At 44.7% G+C, this 20864-nt stretch overlaps 1 protein-coding gene across 1 annotated transcript in view; it reads right to left on the bottom strand.

Annotated features, from left to right (window-relative positions):
• PIK3R1 (phosphoinositide-3-kinase regulatory subunit 1) overlaps positions 1-20138 on the bottom strand; it is a 92757-nt gene extending 72619 nt beyond the window's left edge. Inside the window, exons 1-2 of the mRNA XM_055421934.2 lie at positions 19299-20138; positions 8820-9531 (exon numbers count right to left, since the gene is read on the bottom strand). Of these exons, the coding sequence (XP_055277909.2) occupies positions 8820-9153 (334 nt within the window). The 5' untranslated portion in view covers positions 9154-9531; positions 19299-20138. The remainder of the gene's footprint in view (positions 1-8819; positions 9532-19298) is intronic.
• Positions 20139-20864: the final 726 nt, after the last annotated feature.

Below are 20864 nucleotides of genomic sequence, written 5' to 3'. Positions count from 1 at the left end.
CACAAAGTGGGAAGGGCTTGAGAGGGGCTGCAAAGCGCATCAGAGGGCATGCCATCTCTCTCAGGTCCTGACTGCATCTTTCATCCCTGCTTTCTAGCACAGAATAGGTGCTCAGATCATTTAAACCCCAAGAAACACAAGATTATCCAGTACACACACTCAATCCAAACAATAGGCCAGTGCTTTGTAAGAAAACTGCACGCGACCCAGATAGGTGGATAGTACATTGTCCCGAGAGCAACTGGGCACCAGATCTTCAAATAGGTTTGTGACCCTCTTTTCCTCCCCAAAGTGAAATGTGACAGCATTATTTCCAGGAACATATGAGAAAACTGGGGAAAGCATGCTGTTATCTAAGGGGGAACTTCTCATACAGATTATACTTGTGGGCAGAGTTTAACTTCCTTTTACAAAGAGGGTAGGCAGTGAGGGGTCTTAAAGGCGCGTCCCAGCAGCCTCCTTTTATTCCAAGCTTGTCGGGGCGGGCGTGCCGTGCCCACCATCCCCAGGACACTCCTTCCACAAAAGAGACCTGCATGTCACAGGGGTTAACTCCTCAATAAAACACAGACCGTCAAACCTGAAAAACAGGCTAAGTCAGGTGAAGGAGTAAAAACAGAAAAAAGGCCAAAGAATTCAATTACTAAGAAAAGAACCATCCTTCTCACCTTCACATAATTTGTTCCTGCAAACACTTTTCAAATAAACACACTCTCAGGAAAACGAAATTAAGAGTCCCACACGTTCCAACAAACCTGTCCTTACAACTGTTTTCCCTATCAATCTGACATGCAACTAGCATGAGCTGCTGAATCCTCTTCAGAAGATTAACATTTCCAGAAAATCTAATATTTAACATCTCAACTGCCTTCCCAACCTCCCCTTACTACCTTTTCAACCTTTCAATGGTTCCTAATTTCTCATTTATATTCAGGCCTGTTCTTTACTTTAGTGTACATTATGAGTCTCTTTCTTACTGAACTCTGCTAAAATTTTTCATTTTACTCTAATTTTCTATGCATTAAAAAAGAAAAAGAAAAAGCTGTTAAAAATCTCAATTGTTACCATGGTACATGAGAAAGAAAACATTATAAAACATTTTATATCTTACAAAGAGAAAATTATTTTTAAGGAAAAACTGGCTTTTCCCTATACTATAATTAAATGAAGTTACACCTGACAACAGATATCAAATGCAATTTTTGTTTAGCAGTTATTTTTACAAAATTTTTGTCCCTAATCTTGGCAAGGCACCCTTTAAATAATCTTTTCTACTCCAACTCAGATATTTTTATAATTTTGTAGTTTTTCATATTGTGTGCATGCGTGTTTGACTCTCTGCGACCCTACGGACTGTAGTCCACCAGGCTCCTCTGTCCACGGAATTCTCCAGGCGTGAATACTGGAGTGGGTAGCCATTCTCTTCTCCAAAGGATCTTCCCAACCCAGGGACTGAACCTGGATCTCCTGCATTGCAGGCAGATTCTTTACCATCTGGGCAACCAGGGAAGTCCTAAAGTGCGACAAATGAAAATGAAGTGAAAGTCGCTCAGCTGTGTCCAACTCTTTGTGACCCCCATGGACTATAGCCCATAGAATTCCGTCCATGGAATTCCCTAGGCAAGAATACTCCAGTGGGCAGCCATTCCCATCTCCAGGGGATCTTCCTGACCCAGGGATCGAAACTGGATCTTCAGCACTGCAGTCAGTTTCTTTACCATCTGAGCCAACACAAATTGCCAACAACCGCTGGATCACAGAAAAAGCAAGGAGTTCCAGAAAACCATCTACTGCTATACTGACTACACCAGAGCCTTTAACTGTGTGGATCACAACAAACTGTGGAAAATTCTTAAAGAGATGGGAATACCAGACCACCTTACCTGCCTTCTGAGAAATCTGTATGCAGGTCAAGAAGCAACAGTTAGAACTGGACATGGAACAACAGACTGGTTCCAAATCGGTAAAGGAGTATGTCAAAGCTGTATATTGTGTAAGAATTTGTCCATTTCTTCCAAGTTGTCCATTTTATTGGCATGTAGTTGTTGACAGCAGTTCTTATGATCCTTTGTATTTCTGTGTTGTCTGTTGTGATCTCTCCATTTTCATTTCTAATTTTATTGATTTGACTTTTCTCCCTTTGTTTCTTGAGGAGTCTGGCTAATGGTTTGTCAATTTTATTTATCTTCTCAAAGAACCAGCTTTTGGCTTTGCTGATTTTTGCTATGGTCTCTTTTGTTTCTTCTGCCCTAATTTTTAAGATTTCTTTCCTTCTACTAACACTGGGGTTGTTCATTTCTTCCTTTTCTAGTTGCTTTAGGTGTAGAATTAGGTTATTTATTTGACTTCTTTCTTGTTTCTTGAGGCATGCCTGTATTGCTATGAACCTTCCCCTTAGTACTGCTTTTACAGTGTCCCACAGGTTTTGGGTTGTTGTGTTTTCATTTTCATTCGTTTCTATGCATATTTTGATTTCTTTTTTGATTTCCTCTGTGATTTGTTGGTTATTCAGCAGCGTGTTGTTTAGCCTCCATATGCTGGAATTTGTAATAGTTTTCCTCCTGTAATTGAGATGTAATCTCACTGCATTGTGGTCAGAAAAGATGCTTGGAATGATTTCAATTGCTTTGAATTTACCAAGGCTAGATTTATGGCCCAGGATGTGATCTATCCTGGAGAAGGTTCCCTGTGCTCTTAAGAAGAAGGTGAAATTCATTGTTTTGGGGTGAAATGTCCTATAGATATCAATTAGGTCTAACTGGTCTATTGTATCATTTAAAGTTTGTGTTTCCTTGTTAATTTTCTGTTTAGTTGATCTAGCCACAGGTGTGAGTTGGGTATTAAAGTCTCCCACTATTACTATGTTATTGTTAATTTCCCCTTTCATAGTTGTTAGCATTTGTCTTACATACTGTGGTGCTCCTATGTTGGGTGCATATATATTTATAATTGTTATATCTTCTTCTTGGATTGATCCTTTGATTATTATGTAGTGTCCTTCTTTGTCTCTTTTCACAGCCTTTGTTTTAAAGTCTATTTTATCTGATATGAGTACAACTTTCCAAAACTGAACCAGGAAGAAACAGAAAATCTTAACAGACCCATCACAAGCACGGAAATTGAAACTGTAATCATAAATCTTCCAGCAAACAAAAGCCCAGGACCAGACAGCTTCACAGCTGAATTCTACCAAAAATTTAGAGAAGAGCTAACACCTATTCTACTCAAACTCTTACAGAAAACTGCAGAGGAAGGTAAACTTCCTAACTCATTCCATGAGGCCACCATCACCCTAATACCAAAACCTGACAAAGATGCCACAAAAAAAGAGAACTACAGGCCAACATCACTGATGAACATAGATGCAAAGATCCTTAACAAAATACCAGCAAACAGAATCCAACAACACATTAAAAAGATCATACATCATGACCAAGTGGGCTTTATCCCAGGGATGCAAGGATTCTTCAATATCCGCAAATCAATCAATGTAATACACCACATTAACAAACTGAAAAATAAAAATCATATGATTATCTCAATAGATGTAGAGAAAGTCTTTGACAAAATTCAACATCCATTTATGATAAAAACCCTCCAGAAAGCAGGACTAGAAGGAACACACCTCAGCATAATAAAAGCTATATGTGACAAACCCACAGCAAACATTATCCTCAATGGTGAAAAACTGAAAGAATTTCCCCTAAAATCAGAACAAGACAAGGGTGCCCACTCTCACCACTACTATTCAACATAGTTTTGGAAGTTTTGGCCACAGCAATCAGAGCAGAAAAAGACATAAAAGGAATCCAAATTGGAAAAGAAGAAGTAAAACTCTCACTGTTTGCAGATGACATGATCCTCTACATAGAAAACCCTAAAGACTCCACCAGAAAATTACTAGAGCTAATCAATGAATATAGTAAAGTTGCAGGATATAAAATCAACACACAGAAATCCCTTGCATTCCTATACACTAATAAAGAGAAAATAGAGAAATTAAGGAAACAATTCCATTCACCATTGCAATGAAAAGAATAAAATACTTAGGAATATATCTAACCTAAAGAAACAAAAGACCTGTATATAGAAAACTATAAAACACTGGTGAAAGAAATCAAAGAGGACACAAATAGATGGAGAACTATACCATGTTCATGGATTGGAAGAATCAATATAGTGAAAATGAGTAATACTCCAAGCAATCTATAGATTCAATGCAATCCGTATCAAGTTACCAATGGTATTCACAGAGCTAGGAACAAATAATCTCACAATTTGTATGGAAATACAAAAAACCTCGAATAGCCAAAGCAATCTTGAGAAAGAAGAATGGAACTGGAGGAATCAACCTGCCCGACTTCAGGCTCTACTACAAAGCCACAGTCATGAAGACAGTATGGTACTTGCACAAAGACAGAAATATAGATCAATGGAACAAAACAGAAAGCCCAGAGATAAATCCATGCACCTATGGACACCTTATCTTTGACAAAGGAGACAAGAATATACAATGGAGAAAAGACAATCTCTTAAACAAGTGGTGCTGTGAAAACTGGTCAACCACTTGTAAAAGAATGAAACTAGAACACTTCCTAACACCATACACAAAAATAAACTCAAAATGGATTAAAGATCTAAATGTAAGACCAGAAACTATAAAACTCCTAGAGAAAAACATAGGTAAAACACTCTCCAACATAAATCACAGCAGGATCCTCTATGACCCACCTCCCAGAATATTGGAAATAAAAGCAAAAATAAACAAATGGGACCTAATTAAAAGCTTCTGCACAACAAAGGATACTATAAGGTGAGAAGACAGCCTTCAGAATGGGAGAAAATAATAGCAAATGAAGCAACTGATAAAGAATTAATCTCAAAAATATACAAGCAACTCCTGCAGATCAATTCCAGAAAAATAAACAATCCAATCAAAAAATGGGCCAAAGAACTAAACAGACATTTCTCCAAAGAAGACATAAAGATGGCTAACAAACACATGAAAAGATGCTCAACATCACTCATTATCAGAGAAATGCAAATCAAAAACACAATGAGCTACCATTCCACACCAGTCAGAATGGCTGCTATCCAAAGTCTACAAGCAATAAATGCTGGAGAGGGTGTGGAGAAAAGGGAACCCTCTTACACTGTTGGTGGGAATGCAAACTAGTACAGCCACTATGGAGAACAGTGTGGAGATTCCTTAAAAAAACTGGAAATAGAACTGCCATTCAACCCAGCAATCCCACTCCTGGGCATACATACCGAGGAAACCAGAACTGAAAGAGACACGTGTATGCAAATGTTCATTGCAGCACTGTTTATAATAGCCGGGACAAGGAAGCAACCTAGACGTCCATCTGCAGACGAATGTATAAGAAAGCTGCGGTATATACACAATGGAGTATTACTCAGCCATTAAAAAGAATACATTTGAATCAGTTCTAATGAGGTGGATGAAACTGGAGCCTATTATACAGAGTGAAGTAAGCCAGAAAGAAAAACACCAATACAGTATACTAACGCATATATATGGAATTTAGAAAGATGGTAATGATAACCCTGTATACGAGACAGCAAAAGAGACACAGATGTATGGAACAGTCTTTTGGACTCTGTGGGAGAGGATGAGGGTGGGATGATCTGGGAGAAGGGCACTGAAACGTGTATATTATCATATGTGAAACAGACCGCCAGTCTAGGTTTGAGGCATGATACAGGACGCTTGGGGCTGGTGCACTGGGATGACCCAGAGGGATGATATGGGGATTGAGGTGGGAGGGGGGCTCAGGAAGGGGAACACATGTACACTCGGGGTGGATTCATGTCAATGTATGGCAAAACCAATACAATATTGTAATTAGCCTCCAATTAAAATAAATAAATTTATATTAAAAAAACAGGAAAATAAGTGTTACCAAAAAAAAAAAAAGCTGTATATTGTCACCCTGTTTCTTTAACTTATATGCCAGGAAAAATATCAATAACCTCAGATATTCAGATGATACCACCCTTATGGCAGAAAGTGAAGAGGAACTAAAGAGCCTCTTGATGAAAGTGAAAGAGGAAAGTGAAAAAGCTGGCTTAAAACTCAACATTCAAAAAATTAACATCATGGCATCCAATCCCATCACTTCATGGCAAATAGATGGGGGAAACAATGGAAACAGTGACTGACTGACATTATTTTCTTGGGCTCCAAAATCACTGCAGATGGTTGACTGCAGCCATGAAATTAAAAGATGCTTGGAAGAAAAACTATGACCTAGACATACATATTAAACCTAGACAACATATTAAAAAGCAGAGATATTACTCTGCCAACAAAGGTCCGTCTAGTCAAGGCTATGGTTTTTCCAGTGGTCATGGATGGATGTGAGAGTTAGACTGTGAAGAAACCTGAGCGCCAAAGAATTGCTGCTTCTGAAATGTGGTGTTGGGGAAGACTTTGAGAGTCCCTTGAACTGCAAGGAGATCCAACCAGTCCATCCTAAAGGAAATCAGTCCTGAATATTCATTTGGAAGGACTGATGCTGAAGCTGAAACTCCAACACTCTGGCCACCTGATGTGAAGACCTGACTCATTGGAAAAGACCCTGATACTGGGAAAGATTGAGGGTGGGAGGAGAAGGGGACGACAGAGGATGAGATGATTGGACGGCATCACTGACTAGATGGATGTGAGTTTGAGTAAGCTCTGGGAGTTGGTGATGGACAGGGAAGCCTGATGTGCTGCAGTCCATGGGGTTGCAAAGAGTCAGACAGGACTGAGCGACTGAACTGAACTGACTGAATCTCTCGTATGCTGAGAGAAATTATAGTTTTTTTTCCTTTTGAATTAGTCTCCATATAAGGAAGTGTCTCTAACTTAAAATATCAAAAGTCAAATGAAGAATATGTAGTTGGTAGGAAAAAAGAAACAATTATGCACGTACCTCCCCTCCCAGCTAAGTGAAACTATGCAAGAAACACAATAGTTGACAAAATTACATATATATGTGTCAAGTTTTTTTGAGTCATCTAGAAAGAAAAACTAACTTTTGAACTGTCAAGTTAAATGTATCATTTGGGCATTACTTCGAACAAATGGTATAATGTTTATAAAACAAGTATCCCTGTTGGGTTGGGATGGAAGGGAAAAGCTCTTCTCTTCAAGGATCTTCAGTGAGTTCCTTGACTCTTATAGAATATTCCCAGTTCTATTTACCCTTGCGTTCTGCTTCTTCACTCTTGGTACTTCATTCACTTGCGCTGGAACAAGTCAATGTTAAAGAAGACACAAGGGTACCAGGAGCTTATCCAGAAACAGTCAGTTTTACTTGACAAATAACCACTGCAGTTGAGTCCACCCATTAGAAACACGTCTTTCCATACCTTTCTCTGTCTGTGGGCAAAAGATTATACAGGGGGAATAACGCCTGGGATTTACTAGTGAAGAAATGATGTGACAAGGCTGCTAACAGCAAAGCAGCAAAAGGCTTGTCCCTGTGAAAAACCTTGAGGAACAGCTGTGCTCAGAGCTGAAGTGGGGACCATCTCCAGTCAACAATGAGCAGGTTTTGGGGTTTCCCTGGTGGCTCAGTTGTCAAGAACCCAGCGGCCAATGCGGGAGACACGGGTTCCATCCCTGATTTGGGAAGATCCCACATGCCTCGGAGCAACTAAGCCCATGAGCCTCAACTACTAAGCCTGCGCTCTAGAGGCTGGGGAACCACAGCTATTAAAGCCTAGGTGCCCCAGAGCCCATGCTCTGCAACATGAGAAGCCACCACAACTGGAAGTCGAGCACTGCGACTAGAGAGCAGCCCCCTTTGGCCACAGCTAGGGAAAATGAGAGAGAAGGCAATGGCAACCCACTCCAGTACTCCTGCCTAGAGAGTCCCGTGGACAGAGGAGCCTGATGGGCCGCTGTCCATGGGGTCGCACAGAGTCGGACATGACTGAAGCGACTCAGCATGCCTGCACGCACTGGAGAAGGAAATGGCAACCCACTCCAGTATTCTTGCCTGGAAAATCCCAGGGACAGAGGAGCCTGCTGGGCTGTCGTCTATGAGGTCGCACAGACTCAGACACGACTGAAGCGACTTAGCAGCAGGGAAAACGAAGACCCAGTACAGCCAAAAATAAATAAATAAAATTATATACATATAAAGGAAAAAAAACCACGAGTGGGTTTGGATCAAGGTGGTTTCCATTTGAGAAAAACATTCAGTGGCTTCTTTTTTTCTCATGAACAGACAACATGACCCAGGCAGGAAGAGGTTCCCTGTGCGTCTATACTAACTACAGGATCGAGTTTCAGCTTCAGCCAGTACTCCTGGAGAAGAAACCAAGAGATAGACACCAGGTTATAAAAACACTGGTTTCTTCTCCGTCGAGTTCTGCGGTCATTTTATTACTCTCTCCATTTTCCATGAAGAGCATTCTCCATTAAATATGCTTACACTAAACTTACCCTCTACTTTCCCCTAATGATTATTTGGATATGCAATACCAATTACATGAATAAGAATGCAATAGGTGTCTGATTCCACAGTCCCCAATTACATGAATAAGAATGCAATAGGTGTTTGATTCCACAGTGACTCTAATAATCGTGTTCAGAGACATTCACTAAACAGGTTCTAACAACTCTCTACCCCACGAACACAAATTTCTAGCCATGTAATAACATATGCACCATATGTAAATTCAAGTAAAGCTGCTAAAACAATTTCTGCCCAGAGCACTTTAGCCCAGCCCAACCAATCTGAGACTTTTCCTTTTAAAAAACAAAAGAGAAAGTCATGAAGCAATCACTCAGCAATACTGACCTTGTTGCTCACTGTCTGCTTCAGTTTTTGAAGGACCTGGGGCAACAGGAAGGGGTCGAGGTGGCCGGGGCTTTGGTGTGGGAGGTGAGATCTTTTTCCTTCCAATATATTCTACGTAAGTTCCTGGAAAGTCTCCTCTCTCCCCTGTCGTCTCGTTATAGCCATTTAACCAGCCAATTTCTTCAGGCTTGGCTTCCTGTCCATCACTGAACCCAAGAGCAACCAAGGACCCTTTGCTCACAGTCAATATGTCCCCCAAGTGCAAATCAATGTCCTCCTCCCGCTCCTTTTTATAGTCGTACAGGGCCCGGAACTGGTACGCCTCGGCGCTCATGGCTGCAGGCCGGAGACCATGCGATGGCTGAGGCTAGCTGCACACTGCAGTCTACCCCGACGTCTCCACAGGGAGTGAATTCAGAGTGTGTGCGAAGGCTCCTGATACACCTCCAGCAGGGGACAAAGCATCAACCTCCAAAGCTTTAGGAGGAGAGGTGCCTGGCCATCCGGCCGTCTATCTGTCCTCCATGAAGGGTGTGACTGAAGTCCAGGCCCTCCTCCTCTGTGGCCGCGGTCCCCCCACCGGCTTCCTCTTCAGTGACTCGTCAACACGCCGACTCCAGGCTGACTCCCCCGGCGAGGCCCGATCCTTTCTGACACTCCCGTCACACTGCCCATCTGTCGCTGACTGTGGCACGCCACATGCGAGCTGCACCTAGCAGAGGGAAAACAAGACTTATGAATGAGCGGCACGCTTGGGCCATCTGCGTGACTCTGGACTTGGACTGCCGCTCAACAAGCACTTAACCAGTCTGGCAGACGGACACGGGCCAGCGTGCTTGCGCTCCACGCGGCATCCACAACAAAGATGAGAGGGGCAGGCGGTCCCTGCTTTCTAAGAAGGCTCGGCGGGCTGAGAGGGGTGCTGGCACGTGGCAACACTTCTGAGACAGGAAGTGACACAAGGAAACATGACACAGGCAAATGTCCTAAGAGAGCAAAGACTGAACGCTAGGGAGTTCAAGCAGGGGAGAGCCCGCATCTCACTGAAGGCATCTGAAGACAGAAAGAACAGGCGGCATGAACTTAGGTGAAGCCCTCAGGAGGCACGTGTCATATTCTGGGAAGAGCCTGAATAGGCAGTTCAGTATGTGTGAAGCCAAAGAGGAGGCATCGGATCCGAGTCAGAAAGATAAGCAGGGGTTGTATGACACCACCCATGCCCGTGGTGAGTTCACGAGTGATGCCGTCTGCCATGGGGAGCCAGGAAAAGCCTTGGAGAAAGGGGACGGACAGGACCAGGGTTACACACGATGACTCTCAATCTAATCCTGATGCATGGGAGGGGCTGTCATAGAGACAGAAGAGGACAGCCAGGCAAGGCGTCCTGCAGCCATCTGGGCAAGTGGGCATGAACCAGAGTGGCAGGAGAAGGCGTGGAAAGGCGGGAACTGGACAGGGACAAAGAGCTGTGTGGGGGGCATGGCAGTGCTGAAAAATGGATGGACACTAGGATACTGCATCTCAGTGGCGGAGAAAGACAGACCACAGCATGAGGAGGAACAGGACCTCAGAGAAGCCAAGAGGAAGGGCTCTTCCCAGCCTTGAGAGATGAGTGAAGGTTCAAGGCACTATCCGACTACTGGAGCTTAGATATCAGCTACTCCATCCACTATTTTAGAACTCATTTCTACATGACATCAGATAATCAAGAAATATTTACCTGTGTGTCTGCTTAGCAACATATTAGTATGTGGTAATACAAAGAAATAAAGACACAAAAATTTAACATATAATACCAGAACATAGGTCATTTTGCTGGTACCTTCCAAGCAAAAAAAAAGCAAAGTAGAAAGTATAAACTGTACAGAAAAGTACAAAATAAAAAGGAAAAATGCTCTCTCCTTCCCACTTTCTCCTTTCTCCCAAAGGTTATTAGTATGATATTAAAAAGCAATAAAACTGATATATTATTTTCAAAAAAAGAGAAAGAGGGCAAAAAGGGTGCCTGACTCTTGAGTTCATGAGAAGACTGTAGATACCAGTATCAGGCAAAGGGAAGCTAGGAGGCCTTGGTGGGCTAGAAGTGATGCTGAGCATCCAAACACATGTGTGAGTAGCTGAAAACCTGGTCTGTGATTCAGGACAGGGAACACACCTGAAGTTTGGTAATCAGCTGCAAATAAGCCATGGGCAAACTCAAGGAATGAAGGAACTCAGATAAAAAGTTTTTCTGTTTTTTAAAAGTTAAAAAAAAAATCCAAGGATGAAACATTGAGGCTCACTGAATGCTGCTGAAATGGGAAAGTCAAGGTCTGGAGACAATGTCATGTCCTGGAAATAAGGGGTAAGAGGGTTCAGGTAGAAAAGGGTGATCTCTAAGACTAAATCCTGCAGAGGCCTCTGGGAGTGTAAAATAGGCAGGGCTAGGTCACGCCAGGCTGCGTCCATCGTGGACGCATGGCAGAAAAGCAGAGCAAGCCACTCTAGTCAAATGGTATAGAGGATCTGTTGTTGTTCAGTTGCTAAACTGTGTCCAACTCTTTGCGACCCTGCGGACTGCAGCACACCTTTGAGGAGTTAAGGAATAAAGAGAAAGCAGATAGCTGCTGCAGATCACTCTATGAAGACAGTTCAGTGGAGGAGGAAATGCAAGTGTCTTTTTTTTTTTTTTAACTAGTGGAGGCAGAGGGCATAGAGAGTCAAGAGACTCTCTTAAGATAGGCAGTAAGCAGCTTGGATTGCCACTAGAACAACAGAGCGTGCACTTGGACACACTATGCGCTCCACGTTCATTTCTCCACGTTATCTTGGTCATAAAGAGGAAAAGCAAACTCAAGGTTTCAGTTAAGCTGGCTGAACAATAAAGCAATAAAAACAATAGCCTCACAATGTCGGTGTGCTATGTCAAAGAGAGCTTTTGTAAGTTTTCAAGAGTGGAACCCTTTAGAAGTTTAATATTATACGCACTCTGCGGTGCAGGCATCTTAAGAAGCAAAATCTAATCACAGATTAATTGTTATGCTGGCATTCAGAAGTGTAAAGCATTCAACTTTACATGGCTAAAGCCTCTTAGCTGTAATACAATAACGCTCTTAGGAGAGTTACATATTAAAAGAAGCAAAAACAAACACTGGAGATCTTTGTGTAGCAAGAATATTAATTTGGGGTAGTATTCTACTTTGCATTTCAGTCGGCAGAGAAAAAAAATTAAAGCAGCTAGCAGAGCATATGAGAAAAATAAACTATGTTATGTTTGAAGACAGCCTCTCCTTTTGCCAGATCCATCCAGAATCAAATTAAACATTCACTGCATAAATTCACATGAAAATGTAGAACTAGCAAATCCCAGTTTTAGTACCAATGTACTGTTACAAATGAGACACAGAACTCTAAAGAACACGGAAATTTACATATCCCTAAATGCCTGGAAACCAGGCAATATGCCTAAGAATAATTTAATTCCTCCAAATTTGCCTTGAAATTTTTGTTAGCTTTTCCTGGCAATTTATGTCTTTTGGGGTGGGGGGGAAATCCTCAACTAGTAGGCTGGGTAGATCTTTGTGCCTGCTGCTGCCTATGGCTTCCTGTTTCAACAACCCAGAAGGCCAGTTTGGTAAGATTCTTAACAGAATGAGCAGTATAATGATCCCTCTCTCCCTTCTTCCCTGTCCCCTGCAATCCCTCCTCTCCCCTCTAAAAAGCCTCAGCAAACCGCCAAGCCTTGCTCATGACTTATCTCTGCAGCTATGCATGGCCTGCACCAGGGGACACTGTAGTACGAAAAGCCTCTAGGTCTGCTCAAGGTTTTATAAACCTAAAAACTATGTTTACACTGGCCTGCAGCTAAATCCCTGCAAAGAGATAAAGAACCCTGAGGAACCCTAAGACTCTAGCAACTGCTAGACTCTAGAGCAGCAATAACAATCCTCGCCTTAGATGTCAGAGACTTGTCTCTACAAAGCCCCCCTTCCTCACCATTTGTAAGAACCACCTTACTTTGTGTGAAAGAATCTTCTGCAGAATTCTGGGCCCTCAACTGGAAAAAACAACAACAACAAACATCCCCAGATCTTCTATGACTCTAGGGCTGCAAGTAACACACACTACTCTTACCTTCTGGGACTCCACCATCAAGGCCAGAAAGACCAATCAAAACAACCCAAGGTCAGCCATGATTCAGTGGCAATTAAGTGAGTGGAGAGCAATTAAGAGGAGCCAATTAAGAGGGAGAGCTGCCTAGCCATCTGGGGGCGGGTGAAGGACATCCTATGGAGAGGTACAGAGAGGCCTTGGCTAGAGGGAGGAGGCATGTGGCTTCCCTGCTGCACACAGTACATTTTCTCCTGATGGCCATGCCCATTTAAATGATGTCACTGTCATCATGGTCATCATCTTAATACTGGGAGCTATAGATGTATTAACCCGTTCAACCATCACCATCAAATATTTATTGGGAGCTGTATGTGTATCAACATGGGTCAGTAACCATGAGGTGGGTACCACCAACATTCTCACTTTACACAAGAGGAAATGAGGTCCAGAGAGTTTGTCTTGGCTGTGGTATCTTGGCCATGACAATGCTCAGCAAGTGACAGGTAAAACTAGAATTCAGATCCAGGCAGTCTGGCTCCAGAGTCTTCACTTTTAACATTCTAAAACCTGCTGCTCAAAGTCAGTTTCCCTGGATGCCCACAGATGGCCAGATACGTCAGTAAGGTCACCCATGTGGATTCCTTGCCTGCATACGCAGACCTCTCAAACTCATCTTGATGGTCTGCTTTTTACTCTGTGACAGTGGCCTTACTGGCAGTCCAGTCTGTGGCTCTTTCACAAAAAAACACCTGCACAAAGAAAAGCCTTTATGACTCAGCAGGAGTGCCCTCAAGTCCAAGACTCAGCATCCTGGACCATGCAGATTTCCTTCCAAAGAGACTTCACTGAGATACATCCTTGCCAAACAAGTCCATAAAGGGGTGAATCAAATATTGGGCACCTAACTTCTAGAAGGCTGCCCTCTCCTGGAATCCTGTCCATTTCTGCTCTGCAAGCTTCAGCTTCTGTCACCTAAATGCCTCCTGCTGCTACCCCAGTCCTCTCACTGCACAGTGTACGACAACTCAGTCCCTCGGGGCGGTGGGGGAGGGAATGTAAATCATTATCCACAGGCTCTGGGGAGATCACGTTTAGAGGACTGTCAAGTTCTCTCTCACCCTCAGGCTCGCCCCAGCACAGCAGACATCTCTGCAACCTCGGACACTGGCAGTGCCTAGATTACTCGCCTGTGGTCAGTGTAGAGCCCAAACTATACGTTCCCTGGATTCACAAGCTTGTATCTCTAACCTCTTTGGCTACATGGACCTGTCCATAGAAATATTCCCACTCAGTTCCAATGGAATTATTTCCATAGTTTAGGCTTTTATATGCAGATAATATCCACCATGGGGCTTCCCTTGCGATTCAGATGGGAAAGAATCCGCCTGCAATGCAGAAGATGCAGGTTCAATCTCTGAGCCGGGAAGATCCCCTAGAGAAGGAAAGGGCAACCGACTCCAGTCTTCTTGCCTGGTAAATTCCATGGACAGAGGAGCCTGATGGGCTACAGTCCATGGGGTCACAAAAAGAGTCGGACATAACTTAGGGACTAAACAACAACAGTATCCACCATTCGTAATTTAATGTTTTCAAATAACTGAGGCAGTTTCATGACATAGGTTCTAAGCCAGTGCATAACCTGAGTTACTGTAACAAAAGCTATAAATAAAACCTAGGAACAAATAACAAATTAACTTACTCTTATAGAAATTAAGAGTATAAAACATACTCTTACATGAAACATATAAGAAACAATTCAAAAGTTCCTTCACAGGAATTACTTCTATCTTTCATACCTTTTACAGACTGCCTGCAATGAAGGCAGTTTCTCGCTCTGCTAAAATACTGACCAATTCTCATTCTGTTCCTCAGAGTAAAGTTGTTTCTGATGCCCCACAAGAAGCAATCCATGACTTCTTAATGTACAACTGCTTGAAAGTAAATTTTCAATTTAACCCTCTAACCCGCAGGCATTTGGGCAAAGAACCAAACACAACTCTTTGAAAAGTTCTCTGACTTTCTTGACTTACTCATTCCCATTTACAAAGGACAGAGATTTAGCAATCTTGGTGGGGAGGCAGGAATAAAGAATATTTTCAAATCGCTTTAAATAAACCAAGAATATATCCTGATCGTGTGATTCAACCTTGCCATGAAATCAGCTGTTTGGCCCTGGTTCTCAGCACAAGATAGATCTTCAATCCAGCTGCAAAGCTGCGGATCAATTCCTGGGTCCCCAGCCCTACAATTCATCCTTCCATCTTCAGTGTGGCAGCTCTGAGTAGGGCAAGCTCCCTAACTAACTCACACCACTTTTTTAAAAAACAGAAAACACAATTCCTCACCTAAAAATCTTTTCCCCTTTCAAATATGGTGTCCTGGAAATCATGAAAATCAAGTTTTCCTATTAAACATAATGAATTTCAACCTAAAATGCTGGGCTCAGGGTAAAATTTTATGGGGTGCAAATTTCACCTCAATTAAAATCAAATGAGGGGCTGGGATGAAGCCCCAGATCAGAGTCCGCAAGTATCTCCATTCATTTTTCAAACCAACCAGAACAAGCGCCAGGCTGCCATGCTCTGGGGGAGCTGGGCATCTGAGCCACGACTCCTGCCCGCAGGCCCTCTGGGGGCAGGGTGTGTGGGGACAGGACAAACCCTGGTCAAACAACCAGGACACCGGGCTCTCCAGAAAGCAAAGCGATGGGATGGCGCCAGCACTGCCCGAGGCGCAGAAACACAGACCCAGCTGAACACATTTCTCAGGCTCAGTGGTCATCACAGGGAGGCTGCGGCTTCCAGAGCCTGAGAAACACATCCTATCACCCAGAAAAGGCCCTGGGGTGGACCATTCCAGTTCTCTGCATCACCCCGGGGCAAGGAAGCCCTGAGAGGAGGCCGCCCTGGAATGGCAGGGCGGAAGAAGACACTCTAGCTTCTCTCCTCTTGCGAAAATAGGATGTTACTGTGGAAAATTCTCAGCAAGCAGGTGAGTGTAAGCACTGGATTTCACACTCAAAGATGCTTGTCCCCATTGGGGCCTAGATTTTCCAACTTGACTAAGTCTCTGAAACCTCTCTGTGCCACTGTTTATTATGAAGATGGAAGAAAATTATTTATACAGAGACTGAGCTCTGGGCTTGATAATCAGAGCTTAATATAATTAACACCGACACAGTGCTTACTAGGGGCCAGACACTGTCCTTCCAGTTTTGTATATATCAACTCATTTAATCTTTGCATTCTGGGTACAGTTTATCATCTACATTTTACAGATAGGAGAATCAGCACAGAGAAGTTAAATAATGTGCCTCAGGTCAGACAGCTAGTAAATCACAGCTGTAGCAGCAGTATTGTATATCCTATCATTATTATTAGCATTGACTGCCACTTATACAATTCCTATTTAAAACTGGAAACATTTGCCAAGAATTTTTCTTTGGCACTGCTTCTAAAACTCTGCAAATTGTACAGAAAGATTCCTGAAGCTAGCCAAAATAAAACTCTGTTTCTTTAACTCCTTTTCAGAGTAAACAGATAGACAGATAAGTGTTGCTTGTGGACTTTGTCCATCTAGTCCTGGGGCAGAGGGTGGCTCTATAGAGGTCAGGGCTGAGGAGACCTGGGAGGGGCCAGGGTTGTGTGAGAGGGTGGTATGAGGCAGGGGGTGGAGTTAGGGGACAAAACTCCTCGCCAGGAAGCTGTGGTGGCTGCTTCCTAGCTGCCTTCAAAGGAAAACAGGTGATTCCACTCACACAATTCTCCAGGGACTGAAAGCAGTAGCTGCTCCTGTTGCAGCCCTAGCTCCTAACAGTGAGCCCAGCGCTGGACCACCGAAGTCCAGTGACGGAGAGGGGTCCAGCCTGGCCCAGGAACCTCCCTTTCTTCACTCTCTCCTCCCTTCTGCCAGACTCCTATGACTGCAATACTCTCTGGGGTGATCATTAACATGAACACCATTTTGACTACAGGTGCGGGGGGTGGGGGTGAGGAACGCATATCGATAGATACACTTCAAGGAAAACAACGCTGGGAGGATAAAATCTCCAAGATGTTTTTATACTAGGATTTTTTTTTTTTTTAAGCAAAAGGTACATTACACTCACTCTATCCTTTCAAATACACAAAAACCCTAACATCACCCAAACAGACATGGTTAGGAGTAATTACAGTCTATTTTCAGCTGCTTTGGCATCATGTATGTGAAATGGCCTTTAATTGCCACTTTCTTAAGCAAGTAATTCCAATAAGAGCATTGGTAGAATCATGGCAGGTAATCACATTAGGGTGTAGGTGGAGGAGACTGGGATGCAGAGGGGCAGGTGGAAAAAGGAATAGGATGAATATTTCAAAAATGAATTACAGGCTAAGTTTTTTATTAAAAGCCGTCATATAGTTGATATTATGCCTTGCCTTCTAAGGTGATGACCCCTTCCTTCCATTGATAAGTAAGGGCTTCTGAGGGCTTCATTAGGACACTCTATTCTCTTGTCTTCATTGGCAAATTCCTATGTCCTCCAAAATACAGAAGAGCTGTGGGGAGCCCGTCTAAATGTATAATATACTAAAAAAAGGCACTTCCCCTTTTCTTCTGCATTGTGTATGCCTCAGTTGTGGGAAGATTAAAAGCAAAACACCAAATGCAAACATGATCTTAGCTTTCAATATTCTACCTGACCATGAAATCTTTTTCACGAAAACTGATTTTGCATATGACAAAATGCAAACACAATGCGAGCTGAACTAGAATTGTTCCTGTTTTAATGAGCAAGTGGACAATCTTTCAGATTAGATGTCTTTTTAGAATACTCCCTTAAAATACCTAAGAAAGAAAGATTTTGACCAACATACTAGCCTAAGAATTACATGGCATTCATGAAATTTTACTTAAAGATATGAGCAAAACTTTTAGCAACACAAAATTTGAGTAAGTGGAGCAGGCTTGTATGAAAATACAAAACCCTCTGTAACCAGCTTAGGTGCACTTAATATTTCCAGCAGATAAATTTGCTACCACCACCACTGTAAATAAGCAAAATACATATCACCTATGACTTACTGTACCACTTCTATTTCCCAAATCAACTTAATACTTTAGGGGTTTACCATTCTTAACAAATTTAAAGACACAGATAAAGAAAAACAATACAATTAATCAATGGAAAATGAAATGCTTTTTTCATGTTGGCTCTCAGCATCACAGAGGTGAAAAGACACAGTGATACCATCATTTTACAAAAGCAGATAAAACAGCAGATAGTAATGTGTACAATGCAAATATCTGTTATGCAACTGACAAGAACAGGTCCCGAATCAAGATGAAAGTTAAAAAGCTACATCATAACACACTTTGAAAGCCAGTATCAGATATACAACACTTTCTTCCAATCACAAAAATGTATATATTTCTATGGAAAAAAAGTACAACTCTCTAGTTGCAACTGGCATATAAAAGCTAGAGGCCAGTAGTTGACATAACCCAGCATTTCTGCAAGGCAGAGAGCCTCCTCCACAGGCCTTTCCAGTTTAAACCTGATCCTGAACCAAACATATCTTTCCAAATTGAAGAGGGATCCCTCAAAAAAAAATTACTGTGGGTATTTTCTCTGGAATGACCAAAACACTTGCTTCCCAAAGCTTAAGAAACTCTTGTTCCTAAGAAAACTATCATCGACTGCTTTTAAAAAACTATTTATTTCAAGACAGTGTACTCTATCAAGAAATTATGGCTAGGAATGCTTTTTTCCCCCTCTTTTTCAATGATCTGTGTGTTTCAACGATTTCAATGTTTGTGGCCTTCTGTGCAGAAATCACCAAAAATTCCTGATGATGACTGATAAACCTGTCTTCCTACTCTGGCCTTTTCCAGCTGATACCTACCTATTCTGACCTTTTCTAACTAACACCTAACCATCTTTAAAGTTGCCAAAACGCAACACAAGCTAATGAAAAAAAAATGCAAAAAAACCCACTTCACATAACGCCTGGGTCACTCACACTGTGAATGTCCCGCCTAACAACTAAAACTTCAGTCCCACCACACTGAAATGACAATCTAATGCTGCGTTCAAAACCCGGAACTGTTTTATCCATTCGTACTTCGCACAGACTGACAAAGAGGAAAGAACTGGAGAGGGAAAAAAAAAAGGCCGGAAAAACACCTAGTGCTTCTGAAGTCATAAAACCCCCAAACCCAGTAAACTCACACTTATATACCAGCAGTGCTGCAGCCACACCAGAGGTGAACGGTAAAAGCGAGAGTTTTCTGAAATTAACTGCGTCCAGAGAAGCACAATTTCTCCAAATCCAGTTCACACACATTCTTTATTCAACATGCACAGCCATTCCGCTCACACCCTTTCATTACACGATCGAATCTGGTTACCAAAGTACATTTCTGCACTGGAGCGGTTGGCCTGAGCTTTCCTGTTCTCTTTGTCTTGTGATCTGCCGGGCAGTTTCTGCCTCTGGGAAGTGAGCGTGAGAGCTGTGGATTCCAGACAATTCCGCACGATCTTTCAGCTCGGGCTTGCACGCTCTCTCGCTCCCTCTAGCCGGCTCCATACTGCGGGGCAGGTCCCTCCGGTCTCGCCCCACGTTACAAAAAGCTAGATTTCCGGGCTGTCCGAAGACCCCATTAAATCTGCCTCCAACAACCTGCCACAGGCCCGGCCGGCAGCACACGCCGAGTTGGGGCCCCGGCGACTGGCCGCCCCGAGGCACACTGCCCCCACCCCGGAAGAGGAGGGAGGCAAGCTTCGAAGGGCGGGGGCCGCGGGCGAGCTCCCGGGACCCCCACCCGCCGCAGGCAAGTGCCCGGGCAGCGACCCGGGCGCCGCCGGACAGCGCGGGGGAAAGCAGAGATCCGGCCCGCTAACGCCAGGGCGGCGGTCAGGGCGCTCGCCTCCACGGAAGGGCTCCGGAAAACTGCAGCCGGGCGACTGGGGGAACCCTCAGGAAAGTGTACGGTGACGGAGAGGTGGCGGAAGCCCGAGTTCGCCTGCAACTCCGGGGCCGAATGCTCCCGGCGGCGCGCACACCCGCTCGGAAGGGGACCAGGGAAACGGCAGCCGCGAGGGAGCACGCGGGGACGCTGGCCGCGAAGGGGACCCGGAGGGCGGCAGATGCCAGCGGCAGCGAGGACGGCGGCCGGCTCGCTCCCCCCGGCTCGGTTCTGCAGAAGGAGAAGCGGCTGCTGGTGACAGGAAGAGAGCGGCTGTGGCCGCGCGCGCACGCACCGCCTCCCCTTCCCGAGCACACACCCGGACCCGCTGCCGCCGCCTACCTCCCCCGCCGGCCGGCTTCCTTCCTCTGCTGGGCCCAGGCTGCACCGGCAGCCTCTGGCGCGCGCGGCTCCGATGAGCCCCTGACCCAGCTCAGACCCGCCCGCCGCTCCCGACCCGAGCTCGCCGTCTCCAACCCGCCGCCAGCCGGGGCCGCCGCTTCCTCCAACTCCGCTTCAGCTGCTCGCGACTCCTCTCCATCCGCCCGCAGCTCGGCGCCCGGCGGCGGCCCCGCCCCCGGCCCGCCCCGCGCGCCCCGCCCCCGAGCCCCCGCCAACCAGCGCCCGCGGCTCCGCCCCTCTCCGCTGGCACCGCGCCCTCCGCCGCTGCCATTCACCGCGCGGCCTGCGAGCCCGGCGGCCGGCTGGGCGGAGCTCGCGTCCCGCCGACCCTTCCTGCTGCCCGGCTCGCCTTCCGCCCCCGGCAGCGGGGATGCCCTGGGCGACCCGGCCGAGTGCTCTGGGTTCTCGCCCGCCAGGCCAGCCAGGTTGCTCCCCGCCTGGGGCTGAGCCGGCTGCCGGGCGTCCTCGAGACCGGAGGCAGCGGGGCTGGGAGAGACCGAGGACGAGTTCAGACTTAGAAGCTGCGTCTCAAATCGCGGTGCCTCGAAACACACCCCAGCCTCTTTCGAGCCCCCAGCGTCCCAGCGCAGGGGCTGGGGCGGGGAG

The sequence above is a fragment of the Moschus berezovskii genome, chromosome 18, assembly GCF_049115385.1.
Source record: "Moschus berezovskii isolate FMDL1 chromosome 18, NW_MosBer_1.0, whole genome shotgun sequence".
In the NCBI taxonomy this organism is placed as follows: Eukaryota; Metazoa; Chordata; class Mammalia; order Artiodactyla; family Moschidae; genus Moschus; species Moschus berezovskii.
This window is presented reverse-complemented; position numbering and strand designations above follow the sequence as displayed.